Source organism: Cydia pomonella, unplaced genomic scaffold, assembly GCF_033807575.1.
Source record: "Cydia pomonella isolate Wapato2018A unplaced genomic scaffold, ilCydPomo1 PGA_scaffold_66, whole genome shotgun sequence".
Taxonomy (NCBI): Eukaryota; Metazoa; Arthropoda; class Insecta; order Lepidoptera; family Tortricidae; genus Cydia; species Cydia pomonella.
This window is the reverse complement of record NW_026907899.1, coordinates 58,274-80,736: the sequence shown is the minus strand read 5'-3', so window position 1 is coordinate 80,736 and position 22,463 is coordinate 58,274. Positions and strand designations below refer to the sequence as shown.

General features: G+C 34.8%; 3 protein-coding genes and 1 long non-coding RNA gene across 4 annotated transcripts; 2 read left to right on the top strand and 2 right to left on the bottom strand.

The window, feature by feature from the left end:
* Positions 1-5,072: 5,072 nt before the first annotated feature.
* LOC133534184 (uncharacterized) lies at positions 5,073-6,270 on the bottom strand. Its single transcript, XM_061873267.1, has 2 exons — positions 6,026-6,270; positions 5,073-5,670 (listed from the first exon to the last, which is right to left on the bottom strand). Exons 1-2 carry the CDS (start codon positions 6,096-6,098, stop codon positions 5,159-5,161), a joined length of 585 nt encoding a protein of 194 aa, XP_061729251.1. The 5' UTR covers positions 6,099-6,270; the 3' UTR covers positions 5,073-5,158.
* Positions 6,271-6,321: 51 nt separating this feature from the next.
* Positions 6,322-7,424, top strand: LOC133534185 (uncharacterized). The gene is made up of 2 exons (XR_009801992.1): positions 6,322-6,776; positions 7,171-7,424. It is a non-coding gene; the product is annotated as an uncharacterized LOC133534185 (long non-coding RNA).
* Positions 7,425-9,133: 1,709 nt separating this feature from the next.
* Positions 9,134-11,460, bottom strand: LOC133534181 (uncharacterized). Its single transcript, XM_061873262.1, has one exon. The coding sequence runs from the start codon at positions 11,246-11,248 to the stop codon at positions 10,109-10,111; it is 1,140 nt and encodes a 379-aa protein (XP_061729246.1). The 5' UTR covers positions 11,249-11,460; the 3' UTR covers positions 9,134-10,108.
* Positions 11,461-11,689: 229 nt separating this feature from the next.
* On the top strand, positions 11,690-21,550 carry LOC133534182 (lipid droplet-associated hydrolase). Its single transcript, XM_061873265.1, has 2 exons — positions 11,690-12,092; positions 20,617-21,550. Exons 1-2 carry the CDS (start codon positions 11,909-11,911, stop codon positions 21,339-21,341), a joined length of 909 nt encoding a protein of 302 aa, XP_061729249.1. The 5' UTR covers positions 11,690-11,908; the 3' UTR covers positions 21,342-21,550.
* Positions 21,551-22,463: the final 913 nt, after the last annotated feature.

The following is a 22,463-nucleotide window of genomic DNA, read 5'->3' as shown; positions in this document are numbered from 1 at the left end:
ACTTGATGTAAACTTGACAGAATAAATAGCACTGACGTTTTATTTTTCTTCGTTGGCAAAGATTTGCGAAACAAGTTCCATACAAAACTTATTTTGTTCCTAGTTGCGTCAGCCTGGTTTTGAAAATGAAAATAGTTTTGCGTTAATGACTTTGACAGCATTGACATTGCAGACTTTTGTCTATGTTCTAACCGGCCAGACCCAAGTGCAAGGCTTTATGGAGGGTATATGTGCCTCTGACCTCCATAGATTTTATGAACATAGACAAAGACAAACTGAAATAGGTAATAATTTATATAAAATAATAATAATTTACATATGGTAGTGTGACATAAATCAAAATATTTGATAAAAATGATTTTATTTGTTCCCAAAGTTGAATAGACAAAGTCAGATAGGAGCAATGTTGCTGTAGCAAAATATTTTTATATTAATAACTGGTATCTATTTCCAGAGCGTCAGACCACACATACGCAATTATAAAGCGTCATATCTTTAAGTCGACAGGCCTTGGTCTACGTCAACGCAACGTCGCGGTATGTTGATATGTTCGCTCCGCGAAGTCGCGCCGCGATTCACGCGCATAGTCTGGAGCAGGCTGACGCAACTAGGAACAAAAAAAGTTTTGTATGGAGTTTGTTTCGCAAATCATTGCCAACGAAGAAAAAAAAGCGTCAGTGGTATTTATTCTGTCAAGTTTACATCAAGTCAACTGTCAGCCTAATTGTTTTGTTTGTTATGAAGGCGTCAATGCTTTGTTCGGGTATTTCGTGCAATTTCTCTTTTATTTAGTAAAAAAATCGAAAATTGAGAACCGTCATCAGAGTAAAGAGAGAGTTTGTTACAATGCTACCGAGAAAACGGTTCATTAAGTGTGAAATATGTGGCAAGCGAGCCACTCGAGAAAATCACGAAAAAAGGGATTTTATGGCGAAATTTCCCTTGGATGAAGACCGATAAGTATTGCTTTAGATACTTTTGGCCTTATTTTGGGTCAGCAGGCTATAAACACATCGAAAATTAGATATTTTATATTATTTTTCGTTGTGAACTAGGGATATACTATAACTATCGATAACTTTAGGTTTTATTTGTATATCAGATCTTAAACTAAAAATTGATGACAAAATCGTAGATTCCAGTTTAGATGTAGCAACAGAATTTGAAAAATTCTTCACCGAGGTACCAGCTTCCACAACTAAGAACTTAAATTCATCACCCTCGTCTGCCGTTACACTGTTAGAAGAGAATGTCCCAGAATGTACTAGAAACCTTAATTTTGAACATGTGAGTGCCTCAGATATATTAAAGGCGTTTAAATCAATTAATGTAAAAAAAACTAGTGACCTTTGGGGAGTCTCCGTTCATACTGTCAAATCCTTAATAGAAGTTGTAGCGCCTGACCTGGTAGTTATATTTAATAACAGTGTTGACTGCGGTGAGTTTCCTGATCTAATGAAACATAGTAAAGTCACTCCTTTATTTAAATCAGGTAGCACATCCGACCCCACTAACTTTAGACCGATATCAGTGTTACCAACATTCAGCAAAATTTTTGAAAAAATAGTTTTGAGTCAGTTATTGAAACATTTTAACATTAATAATCTAATGCACAACAAACAATTTGGTTTTACACGGGGTCGCTCAACAACCGACGCTGGTGTTGAGCTAATTAAACAGATCTTCGATGCCTGGGAGGAGTCACAGGATGCTTTAGGTATCTTCTGTGACTTATCTAAGGCCTTCGATTGCGTCTGTCATGAAACATTGATCAGGAAACTGCACTATTATGGAGTAAGAGGCTCGGCACTGAATTTAATAAAGTCTTACTTACACGGTAGAATACAAAGGGTTGATGTGAGTGGACAGCGATCACCGGGGTCATTGGTCTCTATGGGTGTACCGCAGGGATCAATATTGGGGCCGTTCCTGTTCCTTATCTACATTAATGACCTGCCTTACCTAGTAAAGACCCACCATGACATAGTATTGTTTGCAGACGATACTTCACTTATTTTCAAAGTCAAACGACAGCAACAAGCTTGCAGTGATGTAAACAATGCTATTTCTAAAGTAGTAAATTGGTTTAATGTTAATAATTTATTGTTAAATGAGAAAAAGACTAAGTGCATTAAGTTTGTTACAAGTCACATAAGGAATGAGCAAACAGGTGTCATTGTCAAGGATGAGGAATTGGAACTAGTAGATAGCACAGTTTTTCTTGGTATAACTTTAGATTCTAAACTACAATGGGGTCCCCATATTGCTAATCTCTCGAATAGACTGAGTTCTGCAGCTTTTGCAGTGAGCAAGATCCGTCAGTTAACAGACGTGAAAACAGCTCGATTAGTTTACTTTAGTTACTTTCATAGCATTATGTCATATGGTATTTTACTATGGGGTAGTGCTTCAGAGATAAATACCATTTTTGTTCTGCAGAAGAGGGCTATTCGTGCAATATATAAAATGTACCATAGAGACACACTTAGAGATAAGTTTAAGGACATTAACATAATGACAGTACACTGTCAATATATTTATGAGAATATTCTGTATGTACATAAAAACATTGCCAGTTTTAAGAAAAACTGTGAAATACATAATATTAATACTAGAAATAAGCATAAGCTCGCAGTGCCCTTCACTAGGCTCCATAAAATTAAGAAATCATTCATGGGTAATTGTGTAAGATTTTACAATAAACTTCCTAATATTATAACTGAATTGTCTGTTAGTAAATTTAAAAATTATGTAAAACGTAAGCTTATCTCTAAAGCCTATTATAGCACACAAGACTACATGAATGATGAAACACCGTGGGATTAAGTGTGATTGTAAAGAATGAATTATTTTTTGTTATGTTATTAATGATGAAATTGATAATTCAATGTATATATATACCGTATTTTTTGACATTTAGATTTTATTCTAGAAAGGTTCTAGACTAGTATTTTTATACAATTTTGATGTATGACGATCTTTTTATGAAATTCTTATTATTAAGTTTACCATATCTATAATAGTTCAATGTTTTTTTTAGAACAATAATAACTGCATCAATAAATTGCTCTGATATTTAGATTAAGATGATATTTGTAAAATTTGACGATTTAAAAGTGCTTGTTGCTAGGCCTATTTGAATAAAGAATATTTTGATTGATTGATTGATTGAAATAATTAAATTAAATATGTGAAATTTCCTGAGAACTTGCATGCAATATGACCATAATTAATTCGTCGAAGAATTTCAGTGGAAAATTATCTATAATTTATGCATTAATGTTCATTAGTTAACATATTTTTTTTATCTAGTAATTATTGAATATATTAACCTAAAATGTAAGAAAATTAATCTCTGTTTTTATGATAAATAAAGAAATATTATAGGACATTATTACACAAATTGACTTAGTCCTAAAGTATGTAAAGTATGTACACATGCCATGATGTAATGTGGGTAATTAGACAATATATATATATACCACAAATAAATGTCCCTCCCAGGATTTGAACCTGGGACCATCGGCTTCATAGGCAGGGTCACTGCCAACTAGGCCAGACCGGTTCTCATGATTAATAGACATATAAACACATAAAAAGTTAGAGCATTGATAAAGGGTTGTTGATAACTGGATGCCAAAAAACATGATTTATAGATGCATATTAGCGCTAAATAATCAGTTGATCATCTGATTAGTTATTAGCAAACACTTGGAATATAAACTGTAGATAAAGTCATAATTGTCCAAGGCTGTATGTTTTCAGATGCAGGCAGTGGGTGAGATTTGCTGGAAACGAAGACCTGATACATCTTTCCATAGAAGAGTTACATTTATTGAAACATGTATGTGCAGATCATTTTGTTAAATGAGCTTTTAATAAAAAAAAAACTCGACTTAAAAACTGTATAAAAATAATTCGTTATTAGTCCACTCCAAGAACTATCCACTATATAACTTAAATGTGGACTCGATACTAACCTGATTTCGAGTACAAAATTTGTAGACAGGAGCCTTATCGATATCGATAAGAAACGCAAGCGTGTAGCGTACTACACTATTTAAATCGCTTATGTTGGTACTATCGTTCTTTGTCGTACATTTTGGTAATGATTTGCGAAACAAACTGATTCCACTCGCTAGTATGGGAGTCCCGTGTCTTAAAACGCAGTGATTATATGCTCTTTGGTCTGGAGGGGGCTTTATTGACGGAGTGAAGTGCGCTGTCTGAGTAAATTTTTTTTTAGCATGCAGGGGGGTGGAGTTTTAAAAAATCCTATAAAGCGCCAATTACATCCACATTTCCCGATAACGGGCTCGAAATCAGCCCCGATTTCGGGCCGGATAATGGTTTTCCGTTTCACGGAATTTCAGCACATTGTTACAATATTTGAAATGTGAAAATTTGTCTCTAATTGCCAAAAATGTTCAGTGTGTTTGATATTTATGCATATGAACCATTTTTGGATGTAATTGGCGCTTAATGTCTGCAAGCTGGACTACTACTCTAATATATGGTGTTTCGGTAGAAAAAGCCTCGGCAGACTTATATATTCCTGACATGAGGGATCATACCTACCGACTGGAATTGGTTTCATGGTGGTTCATATCAGATGGGTATCAATGGGTGTATATTTAGGGGTCCCGATGGTCACCTTTGAGAGCGTCTGCCAAGGACTTCCGGCAAAAAAAAACACTGACAGATTTCGCTTTTCTGTGTCTACATATAAATTTCTAACTGCTGCCACTGCCATAACTATTATTTCGGTATCCGATGGGTTAAATCAGCCCCCCTTTTTCGCACCGGAAGTGGCCTTTTTTTGTACTTTCCGCTAGTTCGGCCGTGACAGACTATCAAACTCGGACTTAGCATCACTTTTATGGGAAACCATTGTGCAGTTCATCGCGGTATCACGGTACGAAATTTTGCGGCTCGGCTCGGCCGAGGCACGTTTACACTGGTCGGTTTGTGCGCGAGGAAATTTCCTCGCGCGTATACTTGCTCTCTGTGAACCACGTGTGGACCCGTCTAATTAGTACAATACATAAAGTATTCTAAATTCAAAATAATGATTATTTGCATGTAAATTAAATTTAATACCTATATCATACATAACTAGCAATATTAGCATAAACAGTAGAAATCTTTTATCAAAAGCTTATTTTACAACTAACTCAAAGCAATTCTTCAAACCTTTAGGAGAATATATTTGTGAATAGTGTGTTTTAGGTCTCCCATAGTTTCCTTGGTGAACAAGGCAGCTTTTCAAAAATCTATAATCCGCCTGCAAGTCTTTGTGCATGAGGAAGTCAATGAACCACAACAATGCTTCTTCGTCAGTGGTTTGAGCAGCCACACTCTTCATACAAAAGATGTCCTCTTCATTTAGAATCCCCTTTTTGATCAAGTTTTTATTGCTGCGGTCCTTGCTAGGTAGTGGTAAATTTTCCTGCTGGTGGGTGTTGGAGGGCTGTCGGATGGAAGCTGGAGTGGCCAATGTTGTGACTGGAGTGACAGCGTTGACTGGAGCGACCGATGGCTTGACAGGAGTGACTGGTGGTTTGACAGGAATACTTCTGGTTTTGTTGTTCTTTATCCAGTTAAATTGTATTGCATCAAACCGCTGGTCATCAAGATAGGCAGGTAGATCGGGATCCTCATTATAATTGGCTAAAAATTAAAATCATAACATAATACATGTTTGCAATGCAGACCATGTTTAATTACTAGCTGTGCCTGCTGGTCCACCCACTAGTTTGGCCTTTTCTACCCTAACCCTATGAGGTAGGTTTCTAAAAAGTCAAAAGCTGTCTACATAACAAATTTTATCATAATTAGTTCAGTAATTGAGACATAATTTTTTAACAGTGATGCACTCATTGACAGATATCTAGATATACTGGACTGGGATATTTCAACATTTACACAAGTAAATAAGGCACTATTGGCGCATTGCAATTTTTAACCGACTAGTTACAATATCTAGACTTGTAAAGTTGCGGGGGAAATCCCCTTGATTACTTACTTGGTAATTCGTCGTCACTGTCCAAAAGATCTTGCAGCTCTACTATGTTATTATTACTCGTATGCTTCAACATGTTGTTAGATACTCAAATAATGCTCTCGGCTAGGTATTTAAATGCTGTTTTTTGTAGACGTCTAACAGACAGTAACATTAACTTTACATACTATATACTCAAAAAAAACTATATTTTGCGAGTTATTTTGTTTACTTTTTATAGAATTCGTCTCTTCAATTTAAAATAAATCACTTAGGGGAAGATCATTTTTTTTTTTTTTTTTTTTAACATTTATGGCCTGGATGCGAGTCCTTTAAGCCAAGTCTTTGTTTTGTTCAAAACACATTATTTAAAGAGTTGTATGTCAGAGAATGCACTTTTGTTAAAACTTAAAACACTTCACTTTAAATTTGCTTTAAATCTTCAACACTGTGTTTTTAATATACTTGTATAACGGAACGTAACTGTCAACGTTTTTAAGAATGTCGGTGAGGCGGCGGGGGACATTATTATTAAACACTTCACTTAATTCACTTGCAAGGATTAGTCTTTCAAATGAAAACACTTGGCATTTAAATATAAGGTGTTCAACATCTGCAACGCTACCATTCTGGCAGTGAGGACATGTACCATCGGCTATAAATGAAAATCTGGCTAAGTGCGCTGGTGCACAGTTGTGACCAAACCGCAATCTATTGATGGTGGTAATAAAGCTACGACTTCCCGTCTTAATCTTCTCATACCAAGGCTTTCCAGGTAAGTCAGTTTGAATACTAGCGTACCATCTTCCTTTTATCTCTCTGTCTTTGGTCCAGAAATCTATCCACATCTTAGCAACATCAGTTTTCACAGAAGCTTGACAATCAGTTAGTGGAATTCTAGTACTACATCTTACATCTAATTCGTTAATACCTAAATAAGCAGCTTTGTCTGCAACTTCATTCCCTGTTATACCAGTATGGGATGGAATCCACATAAAATTTATATTTACATTATTATTTTTAAATAGTGATAAGATATTTTTAATTTTGTACAAAATGAAATTATCTTTATAATGCAATTGATTATTCTGTAATGCATAAATTAAGCTAAGTGAATCAGTGAAAATAAAGAAATGTTTATATTCTGACACTCTGGTTATAACTTTCAGGGCTTCAAATACAGCATATGCTTCAGCCGTAAATATGGAACATACATCATGCAACCTAAAGCTCTGTACAAATTTAGTTTGAGGATCATACACTGCACTTCGAACATGGGAATCTGCTTTACTACCATCGGTGTATAATTTGTAATAATCAGGAATTTGTGACAAGAAACATAGAAAATCAGTATTATTATTGATAGATTTTGTGCATACTGTAATGTTTAAAAGTTTACTATCAAAGCTATCTTCATAACATGGCCAAATTTCATTTTTATATATATTACAAAACTTAGCTTCCACCTGTAAGAGTAGTGCTGTTAACTTGGGGATTCTGGGATGACCCTTTATTCTTCTAATTACACTTTGATTATTTTTAGCATATATCTTAATTAAATATCTATAAGCTAACAACACCCATCTGACAGGTAAAGGCATTGTTTTAGTCTCTACTTCCATTGCTCTTATTGGGGTTGAACACATTGCCCCTGATATTATTCGCATAGCCTTATTTTGAATTATTTCTAATTTATGTATGTGAACAGTATTCATATGTACAAGAAAACTATAGTCAAAGTGACTTCTGACAAGGGTTTTATACAGTAAGGACAGTACTTGAGGGTCAGCACCCCAAGATATACCAGCAAGACATCTCATAACATTTAAACCTCTAACAGAATTTGAAATTATGTGCTTAGCATGTAGGTCAAAATTTAAATGATTATCTATGACTACACCTAGAAACTTATGAGAAGGGACTTCTCTAATAATCTCATTATTATATACAATATGTACATTTGTTGTGTCCTTGCTCAATGTTAGTAACTTGCTTTTGTCAGGATTTATCTTTAAGTGTAAGTAATTATTGTAATAGACATAGAGTTCATTTAATGCATTATTAATATGTGCTTTAGCTACATCTAAATTTGAATTAATAGAATATATTACAAGATCATCTGCAAATTGCAGTATATTAACATTAGAACTATTTACAAATGAGTTAATATCACTAGTATACAAGTTATACAGAAGAGGAGACAGCGTTGCTCCTTGCATTGTGCCTTTGAAAACTTGTCGTGGTCCATGAAGTATGTTATTAAATTTTACATAAAGCTCTCTATTGTCCAAAAAATTAAATATCCACTTGCATAGTTTCCCAGGTATATTAATATTAGATAGAATTTTTACAAGTATTGCGGGATCAACATTGTCAAATGCTCCTTGTACATCTAAAAATATACAAACAGCATGTGACTTGTTATAGTTAGCTAATTTTAAATCCGATATAAGAGATATGAAGCTGTCAGAACAGCTTCTACCCCGTCGAAAGCCATTTTGAAATGGAGGCAATATGTTGTTTGCCTCAACATACCAATCAAGTCTAGTCTTTATCATATTCTCAAAAACTTTACCAATACATGACGATAGAGAAATCGGTCTATAAGAATTGGCCTCATTAGGAGGTTTGTCTGGTTTTAAAATAGGTATTACACATTGTGTTTTCCATGATAGAGGTATTTTCCCCTGTAACCAAAGTAAATTCATAATTCTGAGCAAAACTTTTTGACCATTAACATGCAGTTTCTTTAAAAGTAAGTATGGTATATCATCTAATCCTGGGGTAGTATTTTTCCTAGATTGCAGACTTACTTTGAATTCCTCCCAAGTAAAAGGTTCAATAAGGTGCTTAGACTCATTATTATCATTGTTATTTTCAAATAAACTTTCAATAGAGCTAGAATCGTTAATACATCCTTGGGCTAGTTTAGTTATGAATGGTTCTATAAATTCATCATTTTTAATTATTTGCTTACTTATTAATCCTTTAAAACGTTTAATATTGTTCCATATTAACCCAATAGGTGTACATCGATTTAAAGAAGCACAAAAACTACGCCAACTACTAGTTCTTTCCTCTGCTATTGTTCGTTTTTTAAGAGCAACAAATTTCTTGTACGTAATATAATTTTCTAAAGATGGATTGGCCCTGTAATATTTTAATGCCTCATAGGCTTTAATGACACTATCTTCACATTTTTTATTCCACCAAGGAACCGGAGGTCTGCTAACGAAGTTTGTATTTTTAGTAAGTTTTGGGATACATTGTATTTTTAATAGGTTGAGTTCAGCACTAAATTTATCATATGATTGTATAGGATCGTTATCATTTAAAGGAAAATCCGAGAATATCTCTTCTGAAAGCTCTTTATATTTATTCCAGTCAGCTTTAGTATATATAAATTTATCTACTGGATCACTTATTTGATATTTTTCAAGAGAGGTCAATATACTTACTATAGTAGGGTAGTGATAGCTGCCCATAGGGTCATCATGGACTTGCCACTCGCACAGAGGGGCAATACTTGCACTACAGAGGCTAACATCGATCGCTGAAGGATTTCGATTCGGGTAAGTAACTGTAGTTGGATTTCCGTCATTTAAGATACATAAGTCTAAGTCACTTATAATATCAAACAAGGTGTTACCCCTGGATTGATTAGTAGCGCAACCAAATGCTGTATGATGCGCATTAAAGTCTCCTGATATTATTATAGGTGTTGGTAATTTCTCAATTATATTTTAAATCTATTTAGTCTAATGTGTGGACGGTTTGGAGGACAATACACACATAAAACTGATAAAGGCCCTCGGTTAGTCACAATTGAGATAGCTACATTTTGGATACTTTCATAAAAGTCAGTCTGTATAAAAGTATGTTTGTATATATTTTTGACGAGTATAGCAACTCCGCCATGTCCATTGTTAACATATTTACAGAAAATATTATAACTAGGTATCCTAAAAGCAGTAGTTGGTTTTAACCAGGTTTCATTAAGAAGACAAACATCAATATTATGAACTTTTAAAAAATTAATTAGCAAAGGTTTTTTATTTGTAACTGATTGAATATTGAATTGAGCAATACGAATAAGTGTAGAATCCATTATTTAATATTTTTAATAAGCATATCTTTAATAGAACTGCTAGTGATTGGATTAGAATCAGTCTTGTTTGCTAATTCTATGAGAGTGCTAACCAGTGCATTCATTAAGTCTGCATTCTGTAGTAATTCTTTTTTAATGTCAAATTTCGGTGTCTCTGCTGGTGTAGCTGTAGAAGGAACATTTTTTTGCGGTTGAGATTTAGATTTACTTGCTTTTTCTGGAAGCCTTACAGTTTGGTCAAGTAATGTCGGAAACTCGACTTTTCGAGTTTCAGCTTTAGAGGCGTACGTGATATTTGTCTTCTTTTCTGTTATTTTCTTAAGTTTTATAGGACATTGTTTCGAAATTGCCAAATGTGGTCCACTACAATTGGCACAACATAAATCATTAGGCTTATCACACTCCTTATAAAAGTGTTCACCCGAGCATATGGAGCAACGCTGTTTGCCGTTACATACTTTAGCTGCATGGTTAAATTTAAAACATTTAAAACATTGCAGTAGGGGGGGTACATATTCGAAGACTCTATACGAGAATAAGTCGTACTGTACATTGTCCGGTAGCACATGCGACAAGAACGTAATGCTCACCGTCTGTAAAGGAACACGTTCCTGTCCAACTTTTTTGGTAAAGCGTCGTACCGCTATGATCTCATAAATAGAGCTTAACTTTGTGTATAAATCCTTGTTTGAAATATTGGCTGGCACAAATCTGATTATCCCAGTTTTCTCGATTTGAGTCGCCGGTATGTACGCCTTCATGTTATATTTTGTCAAAAATGCAGTGTTGTTTAAAAAGTTATTAGCCGTATTATACTGCTTGAAAACGACTGCAATTTTGTTAGCGTTTACACGCTGTATGGCCGTTACACCTTTTATGTCCGTAGTAAATATGTGATTTAGGAAAATTGGGCTTTTGTTTCCCAATTTGCCTTTTGGGTCCACTTGCTCAACAAACACTTTAAATTCTACTTTTCCTGAATTCTCAGGGTATAGTCTTTTATAGTCCGGTTTAAAATACGGTAAGTATCCATTGTTCAATTGCTCACCCCCGCCGCCATCGTCCGTGTTGCCTTGGATGTCGTTTTTGGAGCGCTTAAGGGTGGGCGGGTTTTCCCCGCCCCCCTCGTTACCTGGCATTGTTTAAACACTAACTATAATTATTTACAGTTTTTTACATAAGATATATACAAATTAAAGTAGTTTACACTAATAAATAAGAATTTTAAAAGTTGGAGCGAAAAATTTCCGTGTACTTTTTTTAAATTCCCGCCAAAGAATCAGGGGAAGATCACCAACTAAACAAATTTAACTGAACAAAACATTGGAACGCTCGTTGTTTCACTTATTTCATTGTTATTATATTATAATTAAATAATGACTTTGAATGTTTGCCTTTTAATAGTTTTAATACTACCAAACATTCTAAGACACTCCGACTACTTTAACAAAATACAAATTCTCATTTCGAAATATTGATTAGAAGGATAAAAACATTATTATTTTATTGTTTATTTTTATTATATACTTTTATGGTTATACATTTTGAAGTTTTTATTTTTTGTTCGGATTAGTAACAATACTGGTTTTGGAACGTGCTTTGTTTGTCACCCGCCCGCGCTTACCGTCGCTGCCTCGCTGCACTGCGGCGGGTTTCGTAACTTTATCAAACTCGTAAACAAACCGTAATGTGGTAGGGCCGATTTCCAGTATTTCCATCAAGTAATAACTCCATTTATCGATTGATAACGTTGTGACGTTAACGTCTCCATTGAGTTCTCGGACTGGAACTGCATCACGATGGAAAGTGTCTTCATTAACCTGAACAACGTTCAAACAAATGTTTTAACATGGGGGGACCCCTTCGACTCGAAGAACTCTGATGTAATTATCTGTATTACTGGAAATCCAGGAATCCCACATTTTTACGAAGAGTTTGCTACAGAATTAAATAAAAGCACTGGTCTCCCAATATGTGTAATTGGTAAGTGTTGCTTGTTTTTCATATAGGTAACGATTAAAATGCAATGTTTGATTATACAATAAATTTGGCCAGTCTGTCTTAATATAATCCTCACAGTATACCTACAATATTAACATATCACTGAAGTGGTAATTTTCGTTCCCATTTAAATAAGTCCTAGATCAGGGGTCACCAATTAGTTTCCTTAGGGGTCCGGTTCTTGAAATAAAATAGGTTGGTGGTACTGATCCGGACGGTCCACCATTTGGTGACCCCTGTCCTGTCCTAGCTGGCCAGCTTTGCATATAAATGTTACGACTACCTATAAAGTATGGATTCAAGTGAGTATTAAACTCACAAGAACACATAAAATATTAAGTACAAATGGTGGACTTAATGCCTTAAGGCATTCTCTACCAGTCAACCGCTGGGTCAAAAAGAGACGTTTGTTAGGTGCAGGCTTTGTACCTGTGAATAATTAACCAATATCACTACCTACTATTTACAAATGAAATACTAGTTTTTAATATTAGTTTTCTCCTTAGGTACAATATTATAATAACATACTATATTTTTGTCACTTGTTAGGGTTCTGTACCAAAACAGGTTCAAAAGAAACCCTTATGGTGCGACTCTGTCCGCCCCTCTGTCTGTCACATTGTTAAATATCTCCAGACCTACTTAAGCGATTGATTCTAAACTTGGGATAGTTATGAACAACGCTAACTCAGACACATTTTAAATGTTTTATTTTTAATGTTTATGCATAAAGCATTACATGCAATACATAAAATTATATAGGAGACATCCCCATTTCTCCAGCAGCTCTAACTGATAATAATACCTAATCTTCGATAACCTTGTCATAATGATTAATAAATTATCATTGTTAACATATAATCCATAATAGCACACTTATCAAATAGTAAAGTAGAAGCAAGCCAAGATTAAAGTAATCCTCATTGTGTTTGCAGATGCAAGTGATGCAACTGCTGTTGAAGGCCGCACATTTGATTACTACTTACTTTAAAATACTTATACCTATTGTAAATTTTGATTTTAGTGTCACACAAGCTTAGTTGGTTTATAAAAATCGGCCAAGTGCGAGTCGGACTCGCGCACAAAGGGTTCCGTACCATTATCTAAACATCACTTCTTTGTATGGGAGCCCCCTTAAATATTTAATTCTGTTTTTAGTATTTGTTGTTATAGCGGCAACAGAAATACATAATTGGTACAAATTTCAACTGACTTACTATCACGGTTCCTGAGATACAGCCTGGTGACAGACGGACGGATGGACGGACAGCGGAGTCTCAGTAATAGGGTCCCGGTTGACCCTTAGGTACGGAACCATAAAAAACTAGTAGCAGACTCAGATTACGTTACGTAATTTGTTCATACGAAGTTTCATATAATTTAAACTTGTCATTTTAAAATAAAAGTGTAATTTCGTTTGTATGTTGGTTTTAAAGGTGGCAGGTTTATAATCTAAAATTATAATAAAAAAACTCAATACACAATACAGTTGTGTCAGTTGTGGTCCAGTAATGATTGTTAATTAAAGCTACAATATCAAGAATTCAGGTACTAGCAAAATAATTGTTAGAGTGAGACCAAGATAAGGTGCCAGCGATTTTTGCAGCCACTGGCAAGTGTTATATAAGCCTTATATTAAACGTCAAACTTGTAAGAAATTATGACGTGTACTTAACACTTGCACAGACTATCAAAATCGCTGCCAACTTATCGTGGTCTGACTCTAACAAACAGTTCATGAATGAATTGTAAACCCATTAACCCATATAATATGCCTGAACTGAAGGTACCACGTAAGACAATTCCCAAAATGGCGCCGTTTATTGTTGGAATGGCGACAAACCGAAATAGAACGTCAACTTTTTGTTTTGTGGGAACTCGTACCTACTATAAAGATACAACTCAACGAAGCGAAGTATATTTGATAGAGTAGCTCGCAAGAAAACAATTGGAAACCTCGCAACGCTCAAGATAACACTTCTCGAACCACTTGCTATGGTTGTGGTTCAATTTTGGAATCTTTCGCTTGCTCGGGTATCAATATTAGCACGAACGGATAAATAGCAACTTTGCCCCCTTGTAAAACAATAAACTATTGTTACAATATTTTTATTAACTTGCAATGTACCGATGTATGTATGTACCGGTCAAATCTTGCAAGTTAAATTTCGACTTGAATGAAGCTGAAAATATGCATACATATGTAAGTATAGTGCTTCTTATTGCATGGTTACCCTAAACTATTACTACTACAGCAATCGGGATACTTGCAGGTACTCTGACCTAACCAGTTCATTACGATGCTTCCTCTTTGACAGCCTCAACCCAAGTGAACGAGCCTGTCCAACATTTACCGTGTCCCCACCACCTGCTAAAACTACCGTGTTTTGACATAATGTTAAATCGTGTTCAGTATAATGTTATTTTTCCAACTACCCCTGTATTAATCGGGGTAACATAATAATGTTGTCACGGTATAATTATTATTTAACTGCTATCTTAAATGTAAACATAAATAAATCATGACATTCGGCCATCCAACTTCGTGCATGACTCCGGCGCACGAACCTTCTCACTAAAAGCTAGATCGATTTAAATCTTACACCAACCGTGAAAAATTATTTAAAGCGTCAAAACAGTTTCTAATGAAGTAAATTGAAACTTAACTTATCACAATTCATACATTTACATAATCAGGAAATGTGTTAAATAAAATTATAATGAGATACATGAAAATAATATCATGACATTCGGTCTTCTGTTTCCCCTTGTTCATATAACTTACTACTATGCCGTGACATTAGCATTTTGCTACGTTAATGAAAAATCTTAATACCTGTTGTTAATTTCGTATAACTAAAAAAAACAGACAAAGCTCAGTTTTTATTATGTATAAAGTTTGTTTTGTTTTCTCAAAAAACCAAACATTACTTCTGTCCGTTAAAACTTGTCTTTGATTTAATTCAATACCCGTTGTTTTACAGGCAAAAGTGGTTCGACTTCAGCACCATCTGTTTCAGTTCTACATTTAACAATCAAACCTTTCTTGACCCAATATTGTATTATACTACATTGCGTTAATGTAGACTTCATCTTACTCCATTCATGTATTAATCGTTACGTAACGTAGCAATAGGTTAGAGATAATATTTAACCCCTAAATGGCTTTAACTCTGAAGTCGACGTGACAATCTTTATAGTCATTAGTCCTGTGTTCAGCTCAAAACTATTAAGTTCAGTTGAAATTTTACACATTTACAATATTATGTCTCTGGATCCATATCTGCACGTGAAGTGTCAAACTTATATAAACGTATAATTGGATTGTTATAGGTAACAATACCTATAACAATGTTCAAGTTTTTGTACTTTTTTATTTAAAAGGTTGCTCTGATTGTTAATAATACTACTCATTTCATAATGGCTGTTCGTATGACAATAACACACGACAATTTCTTTATTCAAATGCTACCTTGAATAACATCGCTTTCAGAGGCTATTATACAACTCTGCTAGGGGTGATACTAAAGTGTCCTTGAGGTAATTCAATTTTGTGTCTTGAAATTTCAAAGGATGCCAAACATTTTGCAAAAGTTTCAGTTTCAATAATTGGTTGTATTTATACATTAACATAAGATTCCCGTATACTGCTTTTAAGGTGACTAAAGCACTGCTAGATACGCCTTTGACATCAATGTAAAATGACAAGTGTCAATACTAAAAACTCAAGTTCATTTAATTTAAACAATGATTGAAACTACCAAATCAAATTATTGTCATATCCAATAAAATCCATTTTTTTCTTTATATATATATTTTTTTCTAGGACTACATCTATGCCATAATATATTGTTCATGTCATTGATCGAAGTTCACATTTTTATTAATATTATCTTGCCTTAAACCTCTACGAGCTTTTTTTTTTTCTTCCAATATCTTGTATTACTTTCGTAAACAATATAAATTATGATAATTAGCAAACCATAACAGATATATCTTTACTAAAAGGACAATAACCCCAAATGTGCCTCATGGCATTAAGTCCGCCTTTTAATAAATAAGGTTTTCTTTTGTGCAATAAAGATTAAATAAATAACTGTTCTGTCAAACCTATAGCTATAGCTTATTTGGGCGTTACTTGTTATTATCGTCAGGTAAATACTATATTAACTAACTATCCTCATTAAGCTTATTACATACAATTTATTGCGTATTTACCTTGTAACGCTACTAATAACTCTACAGATACGTCAAATCTCTATCGTCTATGCACTCTTTTCTCACACATCTCTTTTTCATTCGTTTTTTTTTTATAAATTATACATCGTTTTTTACTACTTCCACTTTTGAATTTCAGGAACTACGTAGCAGTTTAAAACGTTTTCTGGATATCTGTATCATATTTTTATACTTTCAACTTGCGAAATATGACCATGTACATTTGCGTTCAACTCAATTATCTTATCTGTCCCGTCGTAATTATCTAACTTTAACATCGCTACTAACTGATGCTGTTACAACGCATACTCCCATAGGTACTACAAGTACAAATTATATTGAATCGTTCGAACTGAACACCGCGTTTGCTAAGTTTCAAACGTTAGTTATGTAAATATAACTTCCAACCAATTCTAGATAATCACCATTCAATCTGCAAACAAAAGATTCGTCTCTCTATTGATCTTTCTGAATAATTGTTCCTTTATCTTCCCTGTTTCCCTACGTAATCTATATTTAGGGCAATTATCATCATCTACACTCAAGTGCCTACTTTTTTTCACTTGTTAGCCTTTGTCACAAATCCCATGGATACAACAAATCGTTTGCAATATGTCCGATCTGTTGTTTACTTTACAATCTCGACTACTCAAAATCTGTTTACCTGAGATACTCTTGTACTGTCTGAAGTCTACTCTATACTATATTTGTTCTATATTTAAGTCGTACAGTAAAACATATTTATTATACTATAACATTTGGTATTTTGGTAATCTCCATAGGTAGGTATACATATGCTTATATAGGCACTATCCTGTTACTGTTTATTTGTTAGCACTTATCACTTCAACATTATGCGTCCCGCTCGTTGAAATGACATTCGACTCTAAAGGTCACTTGAATGTTATTTTGTCTCACTCGGTGAGCAAAATGTGATTTTGCTCACTGTTTTTAAGCAGCAAATTACCCTTGTTCGAGCTGCTGACGTGATAAAATATTTTCATCAGTGAAACAAACAAATTCGTTATAAATTATATTTCTTTCGCTCTTTGTTGTCTTTAACAAAACTATCATCTGGCACTGACACTGAATAGTTCTGTATACAACAAACTCTCAATACTCGCTCTCATGCTAATAAATATATTATTTATTATTGTCATACAAAAACTTGAGTTAACTTCTCTTAAGTTACCTTCGCTTATGTTAAGCTACCATAATGCTCTCTCACATTGTTATTATATATCGTGTACCTGCGTAACTTTAAATCATACTAGTAGACCATATGATTGACCAGCAATTTTACACAGACTCTGCATGAGTTTAATTATCATAACTTCTTTCCAAGTTCTATATTGTCGTTTAATACTAAATAAGTGATTTAGAATCAATGCATTTAAATTTACACACTGTCAAAATCCATTGTCACATTATACATAAGTATAGTGTCATTTAACCCAATTAAATTATCTCATTAATAAAAAATAAAAAAAGGATTGTCTATTTCAGGCTTCTAGCCCATAACAAATCTCTTTATGTTTCATTAAGATCTCTTAGATACGCTCATTTAAAATTACTAGTACCTGGGCGACCGAGCTCCGCTCGGCTACAACTATCCATTGCAATATGGTGGCGTATAATAGGTGATAATCTACATAAACTTAAAAAGTAAAATGTGAACTGACAATTATTATTATTTACAATCGAATTCAACCTCACAGCACTTGTCACAGAGTAACGCCATCTATTGCCAATTTCTCTTATTACATAGCTCATTTTTTTACCAAACCAAACCTGTCCAAAACAATAAAAATTAAAAATTATATATAAACTTGAACATATAAAAAAAAACAAAGGTTAGTCACCGGGCGAGATTCGAACCCGTAACACTCGTTTCTAGCCGTCCGCGTCCCAACCCGCCGGACCAGACGGACAGTGGCCAGCAACACGAAATCAGCGACCACATTCTGCGTCGAAAGAAAAACGCATGAAAACTCGAAAACACGCGCCTTCTCAAACACAAGACTAATCTAGACCGACTGTACACCCCCAAAAACCCCCATATACCAAATTTCAGCGAAATCGCCAGAGCCGTTTCCGAGACCACAGAAAACTATGTATATATACAAGAATTGCTCGTTCAAAGGTATAAGATAATGCAACGTCAGAACGTTATGTCAAACTATCATCTTCTAATTTACATACGCTCATGTAAATTTACCATAATGTACGCTCACATTATGAAGAACTATCATCATCTAATTTACTTACACTCAAGTAAATTTACATAATGTACGCTCACATTATGAAAAACTATCATCATCTAATTTACATACGCTCATGTAAATTTACCATAATGTACGCTCACATTATGAAAAACTATCATCATCCAATTTACATACGCTCATGTAAATTTACCGTAATGTACACTCACATTATGAAGTACTATCATCTAATTTACATACGCTCATGTAAATTTACCATAATGTACGCTCACATTATGAAGTACTATCATCTAATTTACATTCGCTCATGTAAATTTACCATAATGTACGCTCACATTATGAATCTGCTATTCTATTTATCTCATCTTTCACGTCCAAACTCTTAATATTACCCTCTTAATATTACTCATGTTATTAAAACTACACAAGTATATACTACACAAAACGCTTGTTTACGTTGTTGTACACTAGCTTACTTTAAATAAGTATCTGTATTTACTTAGGTATATTTTTATGCTAGCCCGCTTTCAACTGTAAGGCTTTCATTAGCATAAATAAACTATGAGTCTCATACAATTTTAGCTAAATTGGAGTAAAATTTACAGATAACATGTGTAACACTGTCACCTGTATAACACTGTCACTGCCACCATTAAACGTAGGTATTTATTTCGACAAAAATATGTCTATAAATAGGTACTTATTATTTCGCATTTTAGTGCTGTCCAACGAGGTATTCTATTTTACTACTACCAATTCACTGATTTCGTATAGATTTAACTAAAACTGCTGCATTGAACATAAATCATGACGTGTACAACAATGAAATACATAAATGCTTTTAAAAATTCTTATCAAAGAAAAAAATATATAGGAAAGCATAACCTATTCCATGTGTAAAAATGACAAAACTAATTTATTTCTGGTCATGATGCCTCATATACTGATGTCTTAAAGGAACTTTTATTATCACAATATATATTTAATTAACTTTCTTGGGCCATCATATGATTTACAACAATCATTTAATATTATCTGTCTAAATTATCATAAATTCATTATCTATCACAATAAACTACCAGCCAATTTATTGTTTTCAGTTGCTTGCAAAGAAGTGGTAAGATATACTTCTTAATGACTATTTTTACTCACGAGTTTTAAAGCTACCTGCAACTTCATCATGCATTTTTTTAAATTGCTAATACATATAATAGTTACTTACAAGCAGTCGCCAAAAACATATATCTGAAGCATGTAAATCGTCCTAAACTCATGAAATAAAATACTTTTTATTTCTATAACTTACGTTTCATAAAACTTAGGAATCAAAATAAATCTCAAAATCCCAATGTGGGTTAGTGGTACGTTAACACTTCTGATTTATAGTGCTTCTTATTGCATGGTTACCCTAAACTATTACTACTACAGCAATCGGGATACTTGCAGGTACTCTGACCTAACCAGTTCATTACGATGCTTCCTCTTTGACAGCCTCAACCCAAGTGAACGAGCCTGTCCAACATTTACCGTGTCCCCACCACCTGCTAAAACTACCGTGTTTTGACATAATGTTAAATCGTGTTCAGTATAATGTTATTTTTCCAACTACCCCTGTATTAATCGGGGTAACATAATAATGTTGTCACGGTATAATTATTATTTAACTGCTATCTTAAATGTAAACATAAATAAATCATGACATAAGTCGGGTGACAATGCAATATTATGTTACTATCGAGCTGATCTGATGATGGAGACAGGAGGTGGCTATAGGAACAACGCGACCTAATTGTGTTTGGGGTTTTTAGAATTGTCTCGATGAGTATTAGTTGCCCGTGGAGAAAAGTACAGTCATCGATAAAAGCTTATACCAAAAATCTAATTTTTGCCAAAAACTTATTTTTGTTTTGGTGACGTCTGCTGTCTTTCCCGCGGCGACGGAATTCTTCTAAACATTACACCCGATATCTTGTCAGACATGCTCCTTGACCTCTGAACTCTATTATCGACGTTGTCGTTAAATTTACAAGTCAATGTCAACTTTGTATTTTTCTTTTGTATTGAAGGTCAAGCGGGGCACGTGGAGGTTCCCGACGTGAAGTCGAACATTCTCGAAGGACGCGAGCACTTGTTCAACCTGGAGGCGCAAGTTCAGCACAAACTAGACCTCATCGAACATAAAATAGATAAGCGCCGTAACATACACTTGATCGGTCACTCTATAGGCGCGTGGCTGATTCTCGAGGCCATCAACAAACGAGAGAGTTTGACAGACAGAATATGCTCCATCAACCTGCTGTTCCCGACCATTCAGAGGATGGCCGACTCCCCGAACGGCAAGAAACTGAACGGCATCGTGAGGAGATTGCACTTCGTGGCTATCCTCCTCTTTACATTAATCCACTCTCTGCCGGATTCCGTTCAACGGTTTTTGGTGGGCGCGTATTTAAAGTTGAATCGTCTGCCTCCGCACTACGATGAGAGGATACTGAAGTATCTCCGGCCTCGGGTCGCGGAGAAGGTGTTGCACATGGCGTACGACGAGATGGACCGCGTGGTGTCGCTGGAGGGCGTGGGCGGCGCGCTGGCGCGGACCAAACGGATCACCAACGTGGTGTTCGGGGCGCGGGACGGCTGGGCGCCCGCCGCCTACATGCGCGCCCTGCGCCGGTACCAGCCCGAGCTCCAGATGAGGCGCGTCGACATCGACCACACATTCGTTCTCACCTCTTCCCAGAAAGTGGCAGAGTTAGTCTCAGATTATATAAAGCCAAAAATTAAATCATGTTAATGTTAAATGATCTAGGCAAGCAAGGGTTAGTAAATTGTGTCAGTGATAGGGAGGGGGGGGGAGAGGTGACAGGGTAATTGAAATATAGTATGAGATATGTGCACTTTAATTTATTAAAAATGTAAATATATATATAATAGGTACCTGTTATGTCACATTATAAGTAACACTAGATAATAATAACTAATAAAAATTATTTATAAATCGTATTAAGTTCATTTTACTTTTAAATATTAACAAGCTCTTCTACATGTATGAACGTAACTGGAAATGAATCTGCGAGAACGGAAGCGATGGCACGGAGGGGCTTCGGTGAGAGCGGGGCCAAAATAAATGTGGCTACACATAAATGCATTGCTTTATTTCTCTCGAAATCAAGTCACACAACTGCTCAATTTGGCTATCACTTATAATAGTTATAAAATATAGAAATAAAAATCTAGTTGAACAGCAGTCGGTTGTAGAAAAGCTTGTCTCCGCGGAAGGCGTACAACTTATCATAAAGTCACCGTCGACAATTGTAACAACACTATACATTTACATCTCGTCGCGTCGAGCGGGCGCCTGGCCGTCTCCGTTCTGTGTGAGCGATCAACATCTATCTGTCCTCCTTGTATTTCATGCCACATTGTTTTAATGCTTATCCCGGGTTTAATACCCTGTCGCAATAAACATTGACGACTAGAAGTAAATTAATGAGTTACGTCAGTCTGTAAATAGTGAAACTCAAGGGGCAGTGAATTCTAGTGTGACTAAGGTAACTCTGCAATTACTGCAGACAAAGTATGGAAGAATCGGCTTAACCTTTTGAACGCCAAGAACACCTAGTCGTCGTTACTAGTCGTGCCCACAGCGCCAAGGACAACTATAGGTTTTATGTCAAAGTAACCTTCATAATTTCAAGTAAGGTTTATAATAATAATAATAATAATATAATAATAAATTCTTTATTTCAAGTTTAAAAACTCATACAATACAATTAAATAAATAAAACAATAACATAAAATTAAACATAAATTGAATTGAAGCAGATGCTATAGACAGATCCTTTGTATTACATTTATATATTATTTACCATTTTCGTCCAGGTGCACGGCTGTCCAGTGCTTTAGGATCTTATTG

Bases quoted from the DNA above. Each gene is read 5' to 3' on its own strand.
- LOC133534182 (XM_061873265.1), top strand. From the start codon at position 11,909: ATGGAAAGTGTCTTCATTAACCTGAACAACGTTCAAACAAATGTTTTA. The intron at 12,093-20,616 runs GTAAGTGTTGCT...TTTGTATTGAAG, and splicing joins TCTCCCAATATGTGTAATTG to GTCAAGCGGGGCACGTGGAG.
- LOC133534181 (XM_061873262.1), bottom strand. From the start codon at position 11,248: ATGCCAGGTAACGAGGGGGGCGGGGAAAACCCGCCCACCCTTAAGCGC.
- LOC133534184 (XM_061873267.1), bottom strand. From the start codon at position 6,098: ATGTTGAAGCATACGAGTAATAATAACATAGTAGAGCTGCAAGATCTT. The intron at 5,671-6,025 runs GTAAGTAATCAA...TTTAATTTTTAG, and splicing joins CAGTGACGACGAATTACCAA to CCAATTATAATGAGGATCCC.